The sequence below is a fragment of the Mustela lutreola genome, chromosome 9 (genome assembly GCF_030435805.1).
Source record: "Mustela lutreola isolate mMusLut2 chromosome 9, mMusLut2.pri, whole genome shotgun sequence".
NCBI classification, from domain to species: domain Eukaryota; kingdom Metazoa; phylum Chordata; class Mammalia; order Carnivora; family Mustelidae; genus Mustela; species Mustela lutreola.
This window is the reverse complement of record NC_081298.1, coordinates 5,033,035-5,049,601: the sequence shown is the minus strand read 5'-3', so window position 1 is coordinate 5,049,601 and position 16,567 is coordinate 5,033,035. Positions and strand designations below refer to the sequence as shown.

Here is a 16,567-nt window from a genome sequence, read left to right as displayed (position 1 = left end):
GGAGCCCCGGCTAGGAACACCACCGCTGAGCTGAAACTGGGGCAACTTTTGCCCTCCGCGTTGCAGACACCCCGGGCGGCTCCCTGGGGGCAGGGCGCAGGTAACATCCTCCTGCAAAGGATCCCAGCAGCCAAGGACAGTTCTTCAGAGAAGGGCACAGGTGTGAGCCCAGCAGCCACAGGAGGCACCTCTGGCTTGGAAAGGGGACCCCGGGGGCAGATGGCCTCAGGCATCCACTACAGCACCTACACTACAGCAGGGAGGGGACCGGAGGCGGCGCAGGATCTCACCTCTGGGATTCCGTTGCCCGACACTGTGCTCTCTGAGGGCCAGAGGCATCCTTCCTGTGTGGAGAGGAGAGGAGCAGGGTTAGTGGGAGGAACAGAGGAAGGCGCCAAAGGGTTAACTGGCTTTGACCCTGAGGTCTTCTGTTTGCCATCAGAGCTGGCAGCCAACCACTACTTTCCATCCCCACCTGTCCAACCGTCCACCCTGGCCTGGTCCCCCACCATGTCTCAGACAGGACCACAACGGCCGCACTGTTCTCCACACTGTCCCCTGAAAATTCAGCCCCCCACCCACACTTTCCAGAACAGACGTTTGATTTGTGGGCCCCTCCTCAAAACCCTCCAGGAGCTCCCTCTGCACCTTCAAGTGGGTCCACATGAGCTCGTGAAGTGGCTGATGAGGAAGCCTGGCGTGATCTAGCCCTCCTGTAACCTGGCCCACGGGGTCACGGTGCGACCCTGGCAAGTTACTTAACTTCCAGAACTTTCTCAAGGTAGAATATGCCTGGAGTGCACGTAGCACTCTGTGAGTTTATGGAAGTGCTGGGGGCCATGCGGACATGCTCTCCAGCTCCCTGCTATGCACGCCCCCGAGGGCCTTCGCACCGGCCACCCTGCTGCCCGGCCAGCCCCGCAGACTTCCCCTGACACAACTGTTTAAAGCGCCCTCCCCCAGTAACAACCCTGCCGTGGGCTAACTTCCTTCCCAGCAGCTCTCCTATCTGTAATCAACTTGTCTCTGTATTTATTTCTCTCTTTTCAGTCCCCACCTGTGTATCAGGAGTCCTGTTCACAGGTGAAGAAATATGGACAAAGCTGGTTAATGAGACAAGCCAAGTGCCCTCACGTGCCTGCTCTGCCCCCAAATGACTCCATCCATCAGCCAAGATGGAATGCGTCAGGACCGCTGCGCCAGGCCTCGTGAAGCTTGCTACACGGGCTCGGGGTGGGGGACATGCTGGCACACCACGTGGATTTCAGGCCTTGGGGAGAGCCCCAAGGGTCAGGGAAGAAGGACCCTCAAGCCAGGATTAGTTTGTCTGACAGGGAAGCCCAGACAGTTATGTGGTGACAGATCGCCCTGGTCCCAGGGGGGTGGGGGGGGGGATGTCTTCTTTAAATTTCACAGCTTTCCACAGATGTTAACAGATACAATAAACTGTACGTCCTCTAAGTACGCAATTTGGTTAAGTTTTGGCATGGGTCTACACCAGAGATCCATCGCTCCAATCACAATAACGTATCACCCTAAAAATTTCCTTGGGGGCCTGTTTTCTTGAGAGTTCCCAGGTAAGACATTCTCACCTACAGTGTGGGGCCCAAAGGTGAATGAGGGGTGTGTGGGGCGCACGGGTTGCCCAGAGAACGGCAGTTACCTAAACGGCCACTGGGGGGCTCTGGGGCTCTCAGTGCTGTCCTGCCAGTAAAGCATGCACTTAACCCCATGAAGACTCACAGGAGTCTAGTCCGTTCCAGTGCTAGGACGTAGCAAGCAGACATGCAACCTCGCTGCTCAGGTGCTCATCGAAGGCCCTTCATTACCGGTATTAGTAATGTTTCAATCGCTGCCCTGGTGCCGGACGCTGCACTAAGCACTCTTTAAAGCACCATCTCATTTCTCCCAAGAAACCCCCAAGGCAGGCTGAGGTCGGTTGGCTGAGAGCTGAATGGGCCCAGCCAGTAAGAGGCAGTGCTGGGATTCAAACCCTCACCTGCCTGCCTCCTGACCCACTCGGGCTCAGGCCGGTCCTGGCAGGCTCCCGTAGCCCCCAGTCGGGCCACTGGCACAGTCCATGTGTGGACCAGGAAGCAGATGGGGCCATCCGCCTGCTCCTCAGCAGGGTCAGGAGCCCTGGAGTGGGACGCACGCAGCCAAGGCCAGCTTGGACGGACTGTGACCCAGATACACTCCTGCCCACGAGTCCCTCTGTCCCAGGGTCTGCGTGATGTGGCCAAGAACCCCTTCCCACCACAGCCCCCACTCCCAGCCCTAACAGAGCAGCTATCTACCTGGCACACAGGAGGCTTAAGAAAACACCAATGGAGGCCCAAGGAGCCCCACTGTAGAGCCCCGAACCATCCACCAGCCTCGTCACACTTCCTCCTCCAGGGAGCCCTCCAGGAACCACCCACTGCCGCCCTGCCTCCCAGACTCTCATGGTGTCTCAGCTCCTGCATGGGCCTGGCCCGCTGTATAGTAATCCAATGTCCAGCTGGCTGCCCGCGACCCGATTTAGAAGCCTTGTGTGCACAGAAGCCATGTGGGAAGCGGGAGACCCATGCCAGGGCTATTTGGGGACAAAGAGAACAGAGGGTTACCCCATCCAAGGCCCTGACTCAGTCTCCAGTCCGAATCCATCCCTGCCTCACGCTGAGCAGGCCCCACACACGAACTGTCTTCCCAGAGCGCTACTGGTGAAGCGGCCATTGCTGCTCAAGATGCATAAGCTTTGGGGGAATAATTAAAGCTGCGAAGGTGAGGAAATCACCTTTCATGTTTGAAAGCAAAGCTCAGGGACCCCGGAGCAGCTCAGAGACTTCCTGGGTGGGGCTTGGCGGCACCTGGGTACCTGCTTCCCTGTGTCCAGGTGGAACAGGGCACTCCCCTCCCCCACCAACCCCAGGACAAGCCCCTTTGGGCCCAGCTTCTGCGCCACCGTGGTGGCAAGATCACCGTTACACAGTCGAGTGTGGCCTCCCCCGGCACAGCATGGGGTGGGGGAGTGACATTCTAGGCCCAATGGCGTACCTGCACCCGAGCCTCAGTCTCTGACAGATGAAAAAATGGGGACACCCTGAAAAGGAACCGAAGCAGGACAGTCATGCTGGGGACAGGAGGGCCCCAGGTCTGGGTCTCTGTGGGAGGTCACAGGGCCCTGAGACTCCTCTGATGCACCCTGTCTGGCAGGGGGTCCCCAAGGGAGCTGCCACACTTACTTCAGGCCTAACGAGGCTCCGTGTTTACCCAGCCGGGCATCCCCACGGGCCCCTGCAGGTGGCTGGGTAGGTGGGGGAGGGGACTCTCCTTTGGCTCCAGGTGTCCGGGAACCAGGGCTGGAACCGGAACCCCCGTCTTGGCAGCAGGTGCCGCCCCCAAGACTGTCTCCCTGGCCCGGCGGCAGGCAGGATCCCTCGCACTGGAACTTGTGCCATCCCCCCAGTCCTCCGGGCGAGCACTGTCCTCCCTGTGACCACACACCTGGGGGAGGCCGCAGAAAGTCTAAGTGCACCCGTCTGAAGGGCTGAGGCTCGAGGTTGGGCGCAGGAGGCCCACCCTGGGTGTGAGCCACCCAGCGAGATCTTATTGGCTCCCAATATCCCCCTTGCGCTAGCATCTGAGGCAGAACAGAGCGGCCCAGGCTGTGCATGCTGCTGCTCACAAGCTGCCGGGCTTCGGGCAGATGCGCCCACCTGTCCGGGCCCCGGTCTCCCCGCCACAGGGTGGGGTTTCCGGGCTGCTGGGAGCCGGGAGGCCCCGGGTGCGTGCGGGAACAGCAGGTGGTGCCCTCACTCGGGCAACAGCCACCGCCAACAAACACAGGTGAGCCCTGGCCTTGGGAGTGACAGATTCCTTCAGAGAAGCGGCACCAAGTGCCCTCCATGTCCCCATCGGGGAGAGGGGGACAAGCAGAAGCTCCGGGCCTGATGCACCACAGCCGCAGCCTGCTGCAGGCAGAGACGCCCGAGCCTGCTGAGGTCCCGGCTCAGGCCCAGACTCTGAGCCCCGCCACCTGTCCCCACAGGCTGGGAGATGGGGTCGGGCCCACAGCCCCAGGGCCCCCATGTGCCACCTTCTTCTCCCTGCAAGTCCAAGCCTGCCCTTCCGACAGCCCCCTGCTGCCCGCTGGGGAATCACGCATCGCCCGTGTGGGGGCAGAACGCCCTTGGGGGTCAACTCTGCACCTGCACCGGCCCACCTGCTGAATGATGGGGGGAGGTGGGGCACAGGTCAGCTCCAAGGGCACAGGGTGTGAGGGGCCCCGTCACTCCCAGCAGCAGAAAGCCAAGTTCCCACCCGGCCGGGCCTCTACTTTGTGCTCTCGAGGCGATAACTCTGGGGCTTCCAGGATGCCCAATGAAGCTCGAAATTCTGGTAACACGTCAAAATGCAGGATTACGTTGAAAGGTCCCCTTTCCAGCACAGCGCCTGTCCTCCCCTGCCTGCACCCAACCATCATCATGTCCTCCTTCGGAGCTCGGCCTGAGGGGCTCATCCTGGCCAAACACACTCTCTGGCATTCTTGGGGACAGTTACTTCGGTTCCCTTCAGAACCCTCGATATTGTCTGCTTCTGTCTGTCTGGATCCGGCCCTAGGTGGCTTGGTCACAGCCTTTCCTGCCAGCGTCTGCGAGACTTCTAGGCCCTCTGCTCTGTAAGCATCTGTCCGGTGATACACGAATGGACGGGCAGGTGCTGGACAGACGGCCAAGTGACTGAGTGAAGGGAAGTGCCTGCCCGCGGCCAGCAGTGCCCGGTCGCTGACTCCGTGCTAAGCCCCGAGTCCCCCAGCGAGTGACAGAGTCGTCCGTCTCTTTCACAGTGAATGGCAACGGATGCCCCACTTCACGGACTGGGGACTGGTCCGAGGGCACACGGCCAGGCCCAGTGGAGCTAGGAAGGGAAGGTTGCATCGAAATACCGGGAGCCCCCCGCCCAGATGCCTGCAGGGTGTGGAAAGGAAGGGCCGAGGCTGCAGGGCTGTGGGCTGACGTCCCACAGCGCCCGGACCCCGAACGGCCTTGTCCATCATCTGCCCAGCAGCTTCCCCTGCAGCCGCCGACGGCCGTTCTGCTGTTCCTGCGAGCACCCTGACCTGGGACCCAGGATCCCGGGGCACTGCCCTGAGGGGCATCCCACTGGCCCTGGGAGCTCAGGGTGCGGACGGGAGGGGCCGGGCACTTACCGACGAGAGGGCATCTTCTCTTCTCCGGCCCTGGCTGTGGCGGCCAATGAAGGAGCGCGCAGACAGCTTGTAGTGGCTCAGCAAGCATGTGATCACCACGACCATCACCATCACCACCACCACGATGATGGTGATCTCCACGAACTCCAGCTCTGCTGCAAGACGGGGGGACACGTGAGCCTCGGGGGACCCCAACGCGGCCACCGGCGCAGGGCCCAGCCCTTCAGAACGTTCACTCATCCCAACACGCACACCCCAACACTCCCAACACCCACACGGACACACACACACCCCAACACTCCCAACACCCACACGGACACACGCACACCCAAACTCTCATACACGGACACGCACACATCGAATCACATACACACCCCAACACCCGTCTAACACCCACACATGGACACACACACACACACCCTCACACTCACAAACGGACACAAGCACACCCCAACACACATGGACACTGAACCACAAATACACACCAACACACACCCCCAACACACACACCCCCCCCAACACTCACACACCTGAACACTATCTCACACACAGCTTCAAACATACACACCAAATCACATACACACACCCCAACACATGCACACCCCAGCCCTCACACACACACCCCCACACCCCAACACTCACACACACCTTCCCCAAAATACATATAAACAGATAACCCACCCACACACACCCCACACACACCCACACACATACACATTTATCACACACACCCCACACTCACAACAGGACAGGACCGTGTGCAGACGCCCCCAGCCCCCCAGCTCTCCAGAGAGACGCTTCAGAAAAACTACGTCCTGGGGCTGCATATGCTGCCAGTCTCCTTTCTTTTTCTCTCCCCCCCCCCTTTATGGTGTTGTTTTGTTTTTTCCCCTCGAAGGCGGAAAAACCCTCAAGTGCTGGAAAAGGAAGGTTATTTTGATCCTGCCAGAGCCGGGGCGGTTTCTGCGGACTCGTGCGGGTCCATGTCGAGGCGGCTCAGCAGCTGGCCGCGGTCGGTGCCAGCAGAGCCCCCCAGCAGCGGGCGCGACGCCAATCACCCGGTCCCGCCTCGGATCTGGGTGGTGACACGACACACAGGGCAGCAGCCAGCAGTGCCGGGACCAAGCCCCGCCAGCCTCCCCCAGGCCACGGTGGGCGGCTGCCCACCGGGGCACAATCCCCCCACACCCATGGCTAACAAGCAATTAGCTGACGGCTCCCCAGGGCATAGGTTCAAGCTCAGGGCCACTGACTCAGCTCTTCCTCCTCCAAGACAGACGAACTGCAGCTGGGGGGTTGAGGCGGGTGGGGGAGGGGGAGCCGGGGCAGGTGGTGGAGGGAGGAGTGGGGGCAGGCAGCAGGGGGGTGGGGGAGTCGGGCTAGTGGCGGGTGCAGGAGTGGAAAGCAACAGGCAGCATGAGGTACAGCTGTGTCAAGGGCTCTGGCCGCTCTGCTGGACCTACCCAAACTCCAGCCCTTCGAGGGCCAGACCCTCCTGCTTCAGTTTCCCTGTGGCTTCCGGCCGGAGAAGCAATGCGTCCTATGTGGGAACGTCACTGTTCTCAAAACAGTGGAAGCTTCTCCACACAGAAGCCCCCACCCCAACATCCTTTCCAAAGCCCTGGCCACCCCCTTCCTCCCACGAAGGTCCCCAGGGCACCACCTTCTCAAGCCACATTCTGTGTTGGCCCAGCTGCACCGGTGTTTGCCTGTCCACTGCTCACACCCCTGCTATCATCGAGCTGCGTGAGTCTGCCCACCAGGGGACACGTGGCAATTTCTCGGCACACTGGCGACTGTCACACCGGGCGCTCCGGGCATCTGGTGGCCAGGACCTCCTGCAGTGCCCAGGGTACCTCATGACGAAGAACGACGGGTCCACGCTGCAGCGTTGAGAATCCCTGTCCAGGGCTGCGTGTGCGTCTGGGACATTTCCATCATCCTATCTCATAGGCAAGGACAGCAGGGTCCAGAGATCCAGTGACAGACTCTCAGCCCAAGGGTCCTAAGCTGCTGGCTCCTCCCACGCAACCGTCCACTGGACGACCTCTGTGCGCCCAGGAATTCGACCTGGAGCCTGGGCCTTGTCTCTGGTTCCCAGGTGGGACCTCGTCTCCTCTTGCCCTGGAGAGCCCCGGAGGGAGGGCGACCTGGCCAGGGACTCTGGGGAGACAGATCCTGGGAGCTGAGAAGGCTGAGGCCCTGCCCGGGAGCAGATCGGGCAGGCCTGGATGGAACCACTGGAGGGACACCCTCACTTTCCTGCAGGGGGGCGGGCAGGCCCTCGGACCCAGCAACAGCGGCCACACCCCCTGCCTCCCCAGACAGGCTGGTCCGGCGCCTGGGCAGTCTGGTCTGGCTCCCTAGGGCAGGGCCCTGTCTGTTAGGGCCCTGGATAAAGCTGTCCATTCAGGGGACACACAGGCCTGCTTTGTGCAACCCCCACGCCCTCCCTCCTCAGAGGGGCCGACGAGGCCCCTCCCTCAGCCCCATGCACTCTTCACCCCGGCCAGGATCAGGGTGGTGGGTTCCCCTCTGCCTCCTCCCCCTGCTGTCTCCAAGGACCTGTCCGCACCAGCCTGGACAAGGGAGGTGTGCGGCCGGCTGTCCTTGTCCTAACCCCAGGCCCCGGCCCTTCCCATGGAGAGACAGCTGAGGCAGCCGGATGGCAAAGGGGCAGCGGGTGAGGCCCGGGCATGCCCGTGGGGGTGGACAAGCCCTCCACAGCTCTCCTGACCCCACCAGCCCAGGCCAAAAGGGCAGGAGAACACATTCCTGGGAGAGAATCACCCCCAGAAAGGAGCACAACACTCCTAAAACCACGAATGTGACGACGCCGGGCCCTGGGCCACAAACCCCCGGAAACGCACAAGGCTGAAGGGCAGGAAAACTCAGAAAAAGAGAAGCCATGACTGATTTCTAGGCTACATTCTGGAAGCCAAAGGCCTGGGTGTAGGCCCAGAAGAGGAGGGGGACCCCGAGGGCCCCTAAGCCCTGCCCCAGCTGCATCAAGCGTCCTGGGCCCACCGGGCGCCAGCCTGGACCTCACCACCCGGCCCATCCCAGCTTCCCCAGGTCAAAGGAGGCTACGGGCCCCGGGTGGCTGTGTGTAGATGAGATGCTTGGCACTCAGCACTCCCTCCGTGACTGTGATTAATGGGGGGTTCCTATCATCCCTGGACAGCAAAACAAGGGAAGCCCAAACCTATAAGCCCACACAGAGAGCGCTAAGCGGGGCTGGGCCGGATCTTCCAGGCCCAGCCCACCCCCAGACCCAGCGGCATGGGTGGGTAGGGGGCACGGAAGGGTCCAGAGGAGGCCCCCAGCCAGCAGCTGGTTCACACAACCCGTAAGGCAGGGCACACCTCTGGGCTGGCTGTGTTGGCCCTGGCCGTGGGGTGAGGGGATCTGGTCCCGCTGACAGCACCTCCGTGCACTTCCCCTCAGGGGGCTTCTTCCAGGAGACACCACCTTTGGGGGGACACAACCCGCTTCTCTAGCAAAGGCGCCAGGAAAGCACCTGTTGGAGAGGAGGCCCACTGCGGGCCATGTGTGCCCCCAACCCCGCCATCACCCCCCCACCAAGGAACAGAGCTGCGGGTGGCGGCTGCCTCCTTTCTACCGGCTTGTGCTGTCTGCCGGGCCCCGCTGGGCAGCTCAGGCTCCTGCACCTGTCCCCCGTCCAGGCGGGCACCCCGAACCAAGCCTCCGCCTCCTCTCCCTAGGCAGGCGCGACTCGTGGAAACCCCAGGCACGGAACAGGTCGGTGCCGCAGGCAAGCCGGCTGCGTGCGGCCACACCTCCCGATATCTCCAGAACCAGGAAAGGTCTATGAAGCTCCCGGGCCATTAACTGGCAACACATTCAGGAGTTTTGTTTTGTTTTCTTTTCTTTTTTAGAAGAGTTTGAAAGCCCTAGGCAGGCTGAAGCCTGCAGGGCAGTGGCCTGGGGATTTCCAGCCACTCAGGAGCCCGAGGGACTCGCTGCTAGGGACTCGGCTGCTAAGGGCAGACAGGGGGCCACGCTGACGACGCCTCAGCTCCTTCAGTCTGACAGACGTCCCCTCTACCTGCACACAGACCAGAGGCCCAGCGCCGAGCTCAGAGGGGTGGCTCCTCCCACTGCCCGCCCCCCTCCCTGGCTTTCCAGTCTCTTGTAACCTCAGGAGTCACGCCCAAAGCCAGGTCACAGACAGAGGAGGGCGGAGCAAGAGGGGGCGAACGGGCTGGTCAAGAGCCCCACCTCAGCACAGTCCCTGGAGCCTTACTATGATCCCAATGGTGAAGACTGCCGCATGGACCCGCCTCCCCACATGGACGAGTAGATGGAGACGCAGGGCAGAAGGATGCCCAGACCTAGGAGAGCCGAGATGGGCCTTCAACCCCGAGCCTCCGTGGCCATCTCATTCTACTAAATTCCTGCAGCTCTCCCAAAGCATTCCTCAGTTTCCCCTCCGCACACCCCGAGCACCTGCCAGCTCCCCGAGTGATCCTGGACATGCGGACCTCCGAGAGCCCCAGGGACGACCCGCCATCGGGGAGATGCAGTCAACTTAAGAGCTCCGAAGGGACAGGACACAGCGGGCTCCCCTGTCTCCATGTCACAACTGCTGACACCCCTCAAACAGGCCGATGCGCTAGAGATGCTGAGGTTTGCCCGGCCGACTGCCCGGCCAGGTGCGCCCGACTGGCCTCTGCCGCAGGGTGGGGGTTGGAAGTGAGGTCAGTCCAATATGGTCACCCCAGGGGACAGCCAGACACTAGGCCACGAGGGGCTCAGGAGCACCTGCCCTGCTCCCGCTCCAAGGGCCTGGCCGCCAACAGGAGCCGTCGGGAAAGAAACACATTTCCCTCATCGTGTTCTGGGCATCAGGCCTGCTTGCTATGGGGAGGGCATGGAGAGCGGCTCTGCCATTTTTCTTTCTAATCTCCCCCTTGGGGTGGGTGATAGACGCGGCAGGCTCTCGGGGGTGGCCAAGCCCATCTTCTGCATGCAAAGTAAGGTCACTCTAATTTAATTTAGTGTCTTCTTTCCTGGTGAATAATTTCAAATTAACAGGCTCGTCTGCCTCCTCCGAGTAGCCCGACCCTCCCTTTTGTCTTCTCCTCCAGAGACAGACGCAGTCACTTTGAGATGTCCGCATGCCCATCTCAGGTCCTCTTCCAGCCCGCCTGACCCCGGACGGAGGCGGCGTGCAACCAGTGCCCCCTCCATGCGCCCACGGGCATCACCTTGGTGAAGCCTCACCATCCTTCTGTGAAGCAGATACAAACACGCTCACCCTCCACACCTGCTCTACAGACCACAAGAAGGAGGCGGACACAGGAGATGGCTGGCCAGAGGCCACACAACCCACAGCCCCAGGATGCACTCCCAGGCCGTGCCTTCACGGCTCCGTTCAGCCAGCGGCCCCACACCCCGCTGTGCCGAGCCCGACCTTCAGCTCAGCAACACCCCGGATCCGGATCCGGCAAAGGGCTCATGTGGAATGGATCCGGTTGCCAGGCAGGGGCGGGACAGCTCACAGCATCACCCACCAAGCGGTCCACGCGGCCAGTACCTGCGGCAGGTGGTACCCACCTCACCCACCCCCCTTTCCCTCCCTAAAGTGGAGGAAAATCACAGAACAGTCAGGAAGGTCACGCCAGGCACTCAGGGGAGCTCTGGGCACTTCTCATGGCACCGAGCACAGACCCTAACAGCTCCCATCTCTTCCACTGCTATAGGATCGCCAAGTGCCAGCCAGGAATGGGACTTCCTCTCTCAATTCCCACAACAGCCCCCCGGGGCTGCAGCACCTGCCCTGCCGAAACCGAGTGGGGGAAGGGCCCCGAATCCTCGCCGCGCCCGGTTCTCCTCTTCCCTGAGCTGGAGCGCCGGCCACCGGGGAAGCCAGGATGCTCTCTCAGAATATGGCCTTTAAATTAAAATCCAATTAAAATTAAATAAAACTGTGGCTTAAGAAGGAAGCCAATTATATTTAAAACAGTTATCAAACTCTCCACCAGACTGGCGATACGGCAAGAGCATACGGAATTATTTTTGTGACGCGGGGACAGTATGGCATTAAGCAGGACCTGGTAGATTTCAGTTGATAGGACATCCGTGGTTTCCACCGGTGACCACGTGGCAGGGGCCGCCGAGGCCTCTGTGGTTTGGAGCCTGTGCTCCTAACCCGGTTACTTAAGGTAAAGATGAATTCTTTTGCAACCAAGTTTATGGCCCTGTGTTCTCGGTGGACAGAGCCTTGACCGGGACAAAGCCCAGGAGCCCAGGACACTTCCTGGCAGATGGGGTGCAGAACTGGACGAAAACGTGCTATTTGTACACACAGCACTGCAGGAGAACACGCTCCCCACTCCTTCCCCACCCCCCGCCCCCCGCACAGGTACCAGTAAGCGAGTGTGACTGTCACCAAGTTTTCGATTGATTAATCATCGGAGTAGCAGTTGGGAGCTGGACCTCAGCCCACCTGGCTCCCGCCAGCCCACAGGAGGTTTCCAGACTAGACGACCCCCTGCCACCCCCTCCCCACCCCCCTCATGTCTGCTCCCAGTGGAGGGGACCCAGTTTGCTTCCTGGTTAACAAGCAGCTGGTGCAGGCGGCCCTGTCTGGCCTCGCGGCCGCACACCAAGGAATTAGGAATTGGCACTGTCTGAAATTTATGAAAATCTAATCTTGTTAGACCTGCCTGGATGAGACCCACTGGGGCGGGCTTCATTGTCATTCAGCAGAGCCCTGGCCTGCCTGGGGTTCCAGCCACATCATTACTGCCCCCCTCCCCCAACGACCCCCCCTGCATTTGAATAAGGACCCAGCTCCCTCCCCACCTAGAATGTCAAATAAAATTGAACCAGACGTCCAAGGAATAACTTTCTGATCACTCCTGGTGCCATTTCAAACACCCCCCAATGGCACATTTGTTTCTTAGGGTAAGACTGTTTATGGGGGGGGGGGAATGAATCTTTCTTTTGAGGTTTGAGAGGTAGGCAGCAAATCTAGGGCAGTATTCTCGTTTTTAAAAACAGACCGAACTGCTTCCTAAGTGCTTCCTCTGCGCCAAGCGTGCAGTCGGGCGTCTGGCACCCGTTAGCCCAACGCGTAGCCTTGTGATGCTGTCTGGTGCTGTCTGGTGGCCTCAAGGAAAGTCACACGCTGGCTAGTGCGGGCAAACGGGCTGGGGCTCCCTGCACGCCCGGTCATGATAAAATCCCGGAAGACTGGTTACGAGCATGTCTGACCCAACGACTCCTGGGTTCGAATCCCAGTCTTGCCATTTACCGTGACTCCAGGCAAATCACTCAATGTCCTCATCTGGGAGAAAAACAGAGGGACCACCTCGGCCCTTCTTCCCATGACCATGGCAAGATCTCCACCCGCTAACCTGGAGCCAACGATTCCAGGAGGGAACCCGTCGAACCAAGGCCTGTGGGCCCTGGGGAACGCCCGCCCCCACTCCTCGCGCACTCCGGGCTGGGGCTGTCTGATTCCACTGTGGCTGGCGAAGGCTCACCAACGTGGGTCGCCCCGGCTAGCGCTATAGTTCATGGACGGCAAAAATGGGGAGCACGGATGTAGAGGGAAACCGACAAGCTCTCAGAACTTTCAAGCGTGAACGCTCGACCTGGTGTATCAACTCTGAGCCCTCTCCTCCACATCCATTTTTCCTGGGACTCTCCCTCATTCTCACAGTGCTCTAACTGCACGGTCAATAAAACCAGCAAGCACGGCCCCACCTCAGGGCCTTTGCATGTGCCCTTACTGTTACCTGGGAAAGATCACTTTCCCCCATGCACACACTTGCTCCCTTCCTTACCTTCCAGCCTCTGTTGCTATGTCCTTTCCTGTGGGAGTATCCCCGGGCACCCTGTCTGGAACAGGACTCTGCCGAAGCCCTAAGACCCAGGACCCTATGCCCTGTGCCTGCTTTCCTTTTCATCAGAACATTACTCTGCCATGCTATTTGTGATCTAACCACTTCCTTTCAGCCTCTCCCTACTAGGTCTCTCTCACCCAAGACGACAGCTTACCCCCTGTCCCCAGCACCTAGAACCTTCCCATGATACGGTATACAAGAAATATGCTGAATAAATGATCACATTTGTTCTCGTGGGCACAGGTGAGTGTCCAGACAGCCACTGCAGGTTTGCACAGAAGGGCAAAAATCACCAAGAACCGCTTACATGTCCTCCCAAGGGGCCGACACAATGCCAGGAAGCCACAGCCCAGATCTATGGACACTGGCACCAAAGACGGCCAGATGAAAGAGAAGCCACTAGATAGGATGAGTCTGTTTTTGTTTGAAAGAGAGCAAACATATATATTTTAAAATAAAGTGAAACTTAGGACACATATGTATGTCTGTGGGCGACAGCTCTGTCTGCCCAGACCGGGGACCAGCAGGACACCTGCAGAACAAGATGGCCAGGCATGGCTGCCCTGCGGAGGACCCACAGAGGGGGCGAGAGGGAGTCTAGGGCAGAGTCCTGGATGCCCATCCTGAGACACACTTGGCCAGAGGGCAGCCAGACAAGTGAGAATCAGTGGGAGACCGTGGTGTGCTCTGGAGCCCGGCAGTGGGGTGCGGGTGGGGAGCAGGGGCACATGCCCAGCAGGGAAGTGTTGTGTGCAGATGTGCATGTGACCAGGGAGGAAGAGGGAGAGTCCGCCAGGTGATGGAAGGCTGAAGTGGCCTCCAGGACCAGGGAAAGGCGTGAGCCTGGTCCACCTCCCTTGTCCTCGGCAATACACATGTCAAAAGCACACCCTTGTCCCTGCGGTGGCCGCGACTCCAGCCACATATCCTGCTGGGGGGAGGTCTCCTCTTAACTGGCATGGGATCCTGTCCTAGTTGCAGAAGGATCACTCAGGCCAGGGGGAACAGTGCCCCTTGCCCCAAGGTCACCCTCTGGGGGTGGCCTCAGACAGGCTGCAGCTGCCCAATGGGGGGGGGGGGCCCAGGGCTAAGAGCACGCGTGAAAACCCCAGGGACAGCAAAGCCTCCTGACCCCCGGCTCCTTCACTCAGTAAAGACAAAGCCGTGCCTTTTATCTTTCTTCGCTATTATCCAAATGGAGAGAACTAATGAGATTTTTTTTCTATTGTCACTGACATCGAACATCTTTAAACACCCACTGTCAGCAAAATATCAATCACCGTTCGAGAGTTATTGGCAGAATGGAGTGAATTCACGGAGAGAAAACGGTTTCTGCCGTTGGACATGTTGGAGTGCCACGGAAAGTTATTTAGAATAAATCAAACGCGTTCTGTTAATTGAAGAGAACAGGGAGCAAGTGGGGAATGGGTCGCACGGGTGAGTGAGTCTGTCTGCCGGCGGTAGTGCTGGTGGCCACAGTCCTCTTGGAGGACGCATGCTACCCTGCAACCCAGCAAGCTCAACTTCCAGGACTGCATCCAATGGAAACAGGCACAGAAGGCCGGAGAGCAAGTATGTAGGAGGATAACTCTGTAGGGTTTTGTTTTGTTTTTTTCTTTTTAAAAAGCAAACAATCAGAGACCAAACAAACCTTGGGACTTCACATTATGGGACCGAACGGGGCCATTCAAAATACACATAAATCTACCATCGTGTTTCTCAACCTTGGCATGACTGACGTCTTGAGCTGGACACTTTGCGGTGGCGGTCGTCCTGGGCCTCAGGGGGTGTTAGCAGCACCCTCTCCCCACTGGAGGCAAGTAACACCATCACCCCTAAGTTGTGGCAACTAAAAATGCCTCCAGACATCACCCAACGTCCCCTGGGAGGTGGGGGCAGGGGCAGAAAATGGGTGGAAAACCACTGATCTAAGTTTGATGCTGGAAAGATGTTTGCAGTTTCTTAAGGAGAAATCCTAAAACAGGAGCAGCAAATATAATACGGACCCACTTTCACATAAAAAATGAGAATGATCATCAAATCATTTAACACGACTACTTCTGAAAGAGGGAAGCCGAGCTCTTTTCTTTGTGCTTCTATACCGTTTGCGTGTTTATGGTCAACGTTGATCATTTTAATTCTTAGAATCCTAACACACAAAAACAACTCAGGCACGCGCGTGCCCGTCTGTGTGTTTCCGCGTGCGGCTCATAGCGCCACTCCCGCTCGCCCTGGCCCCTCGGGGGGACACCGTGTGCTCCTTGAAAGCCAGCAGATGTTTCTCTCAATTACCGATTTTCAAGAGCCCGGTGTTTCCCGACGGGAGCTGGGATGGCAGCCCCAGGGGAGGGGAAGGAAGGCCAGGCGCCCTTTCCAAGCCTCTCTGACAAAAAGCACCTCTCGGGACCTGGGGCCACACTGCAACTGGTCTGTGGCCACTTGTCAACGGCTCCCTCCTTGCAAGACTACAGGGGTCCAGCTATTCTGGGTCTCACCCAGGGCAAGGGCAGGGAGGTAGCCCAATAGCCAAGGTCAAGCCCAGCCCTGGCTGCCCCAGAACAACTTCCCCATCCTACTACTGTGCTGCCAAGTCCAGGCCACTGTCCTGGGACCATATGTCTCTGACTGATGGCATCAGGGCCACCACGGTTCTCAGGCAGCGAAGAATCTAGGACCCGAGCACCCAGGAGCCTGACCTCCAGAGCCGGGCAGGGGCTCCAGGTGTAGACCCGGATGCATCAAGCACCTTTCTCTTTCCTCTACCTTCGGCCCTCACTGCCATCTGGAAGCTCCCTCCTGGAGCTAACCTGGGAACTGAATTCCCTGGAAGAATGGCTCCCGGTAAACCCTGCCATGGAGACCACTCCCAACACAAGAGTCCACAGAGCCCGCAGTGTTCAGCAGCTTCCCAAATTCTTTGTTTGGACCAGAAGGAGGCCTCGGGCTATGGACTGGGTTATCTGTGCCCCATCCCGTCTCCCCCCAATTCCTAGGTCCACGCCTTAACTCCCAGTGTGGCTGTATTTGGAGATGGTCTCTAAGGAAGGAAGGTTACAGCAAGTCATGGGGAAGAGGCCTGAGTTTACAGGATCAGTGTCCTCGTAAGAAGGGGCACCAGAGAGCTCCTTTTTCCTCCCTGTACAGCACACATGGACGAGGCCGTGCGAAGACACACAGGAGGCGGCCACCTACCAGCCAGCAAAAAAGCTCCCCCCTGAAACTGAACTTGCTGGCAACTTGAACTTGGATTTCTTGCCTCTGGGACAGAAAGAAAATACACTTCTGTTCAAGCCCCCAGACGGTGGTTATTTTGTTAGAACAAGTCCAGCTGACTAGAGGACACCAGGTAGAGGAGCTAAGTGAGGCGAATTCTGTGAATTCTGCTACCAGCTAAGGACGGCACCTGTCCGGCAGTGGGGGCTGGGGACAGACCGAGGGACACATCGTCCCTCAGGCACCCCTTCAGGACAGGACAGCCAGCAGCAGGGCCTCGACCTCT

General features: G+C 59.2%; 1 protein-coding gene across 3 annotated transcripts in view; it reads right to left on the bottom strand.

Moving 5' to 3' along the window:
• Window positions 1–16,567, bottom strand: part of PMEPA1 (prostate transmembrane protein, androgen induced 1) — a 54,046-nt gene that overhangs the window by 4,290 nt on the left and 33,189 nt on the right. The window contains exons 1-3 of one of the 3 annotated variants that reach the window (XM_059132844.1): window positions 5,934–6,040; window positions 5,192–5,346; window positions 291–344 (exon numbers count right to left, since the gene is read on the bottom strand). In XM_059132844.1, the coding sequence (XP_058988827.1) occupies window positions 291–344; window positions 5,192–5,346; window positions 5,934–6,018 (294 nt within the window). In that variant the 5' untranslated portion in view covers window positions 6,019–6,040. Of the gene's footprint in view, window positions 1–290; window positions 345–5,191; window positions 5,347–5,933; window positions 6,041–16,567 lie in introns of those variants that run through there. The other 2 variants (XM_059132842.1, XM_059132843.1) reach the window with 2 other exon arrangements.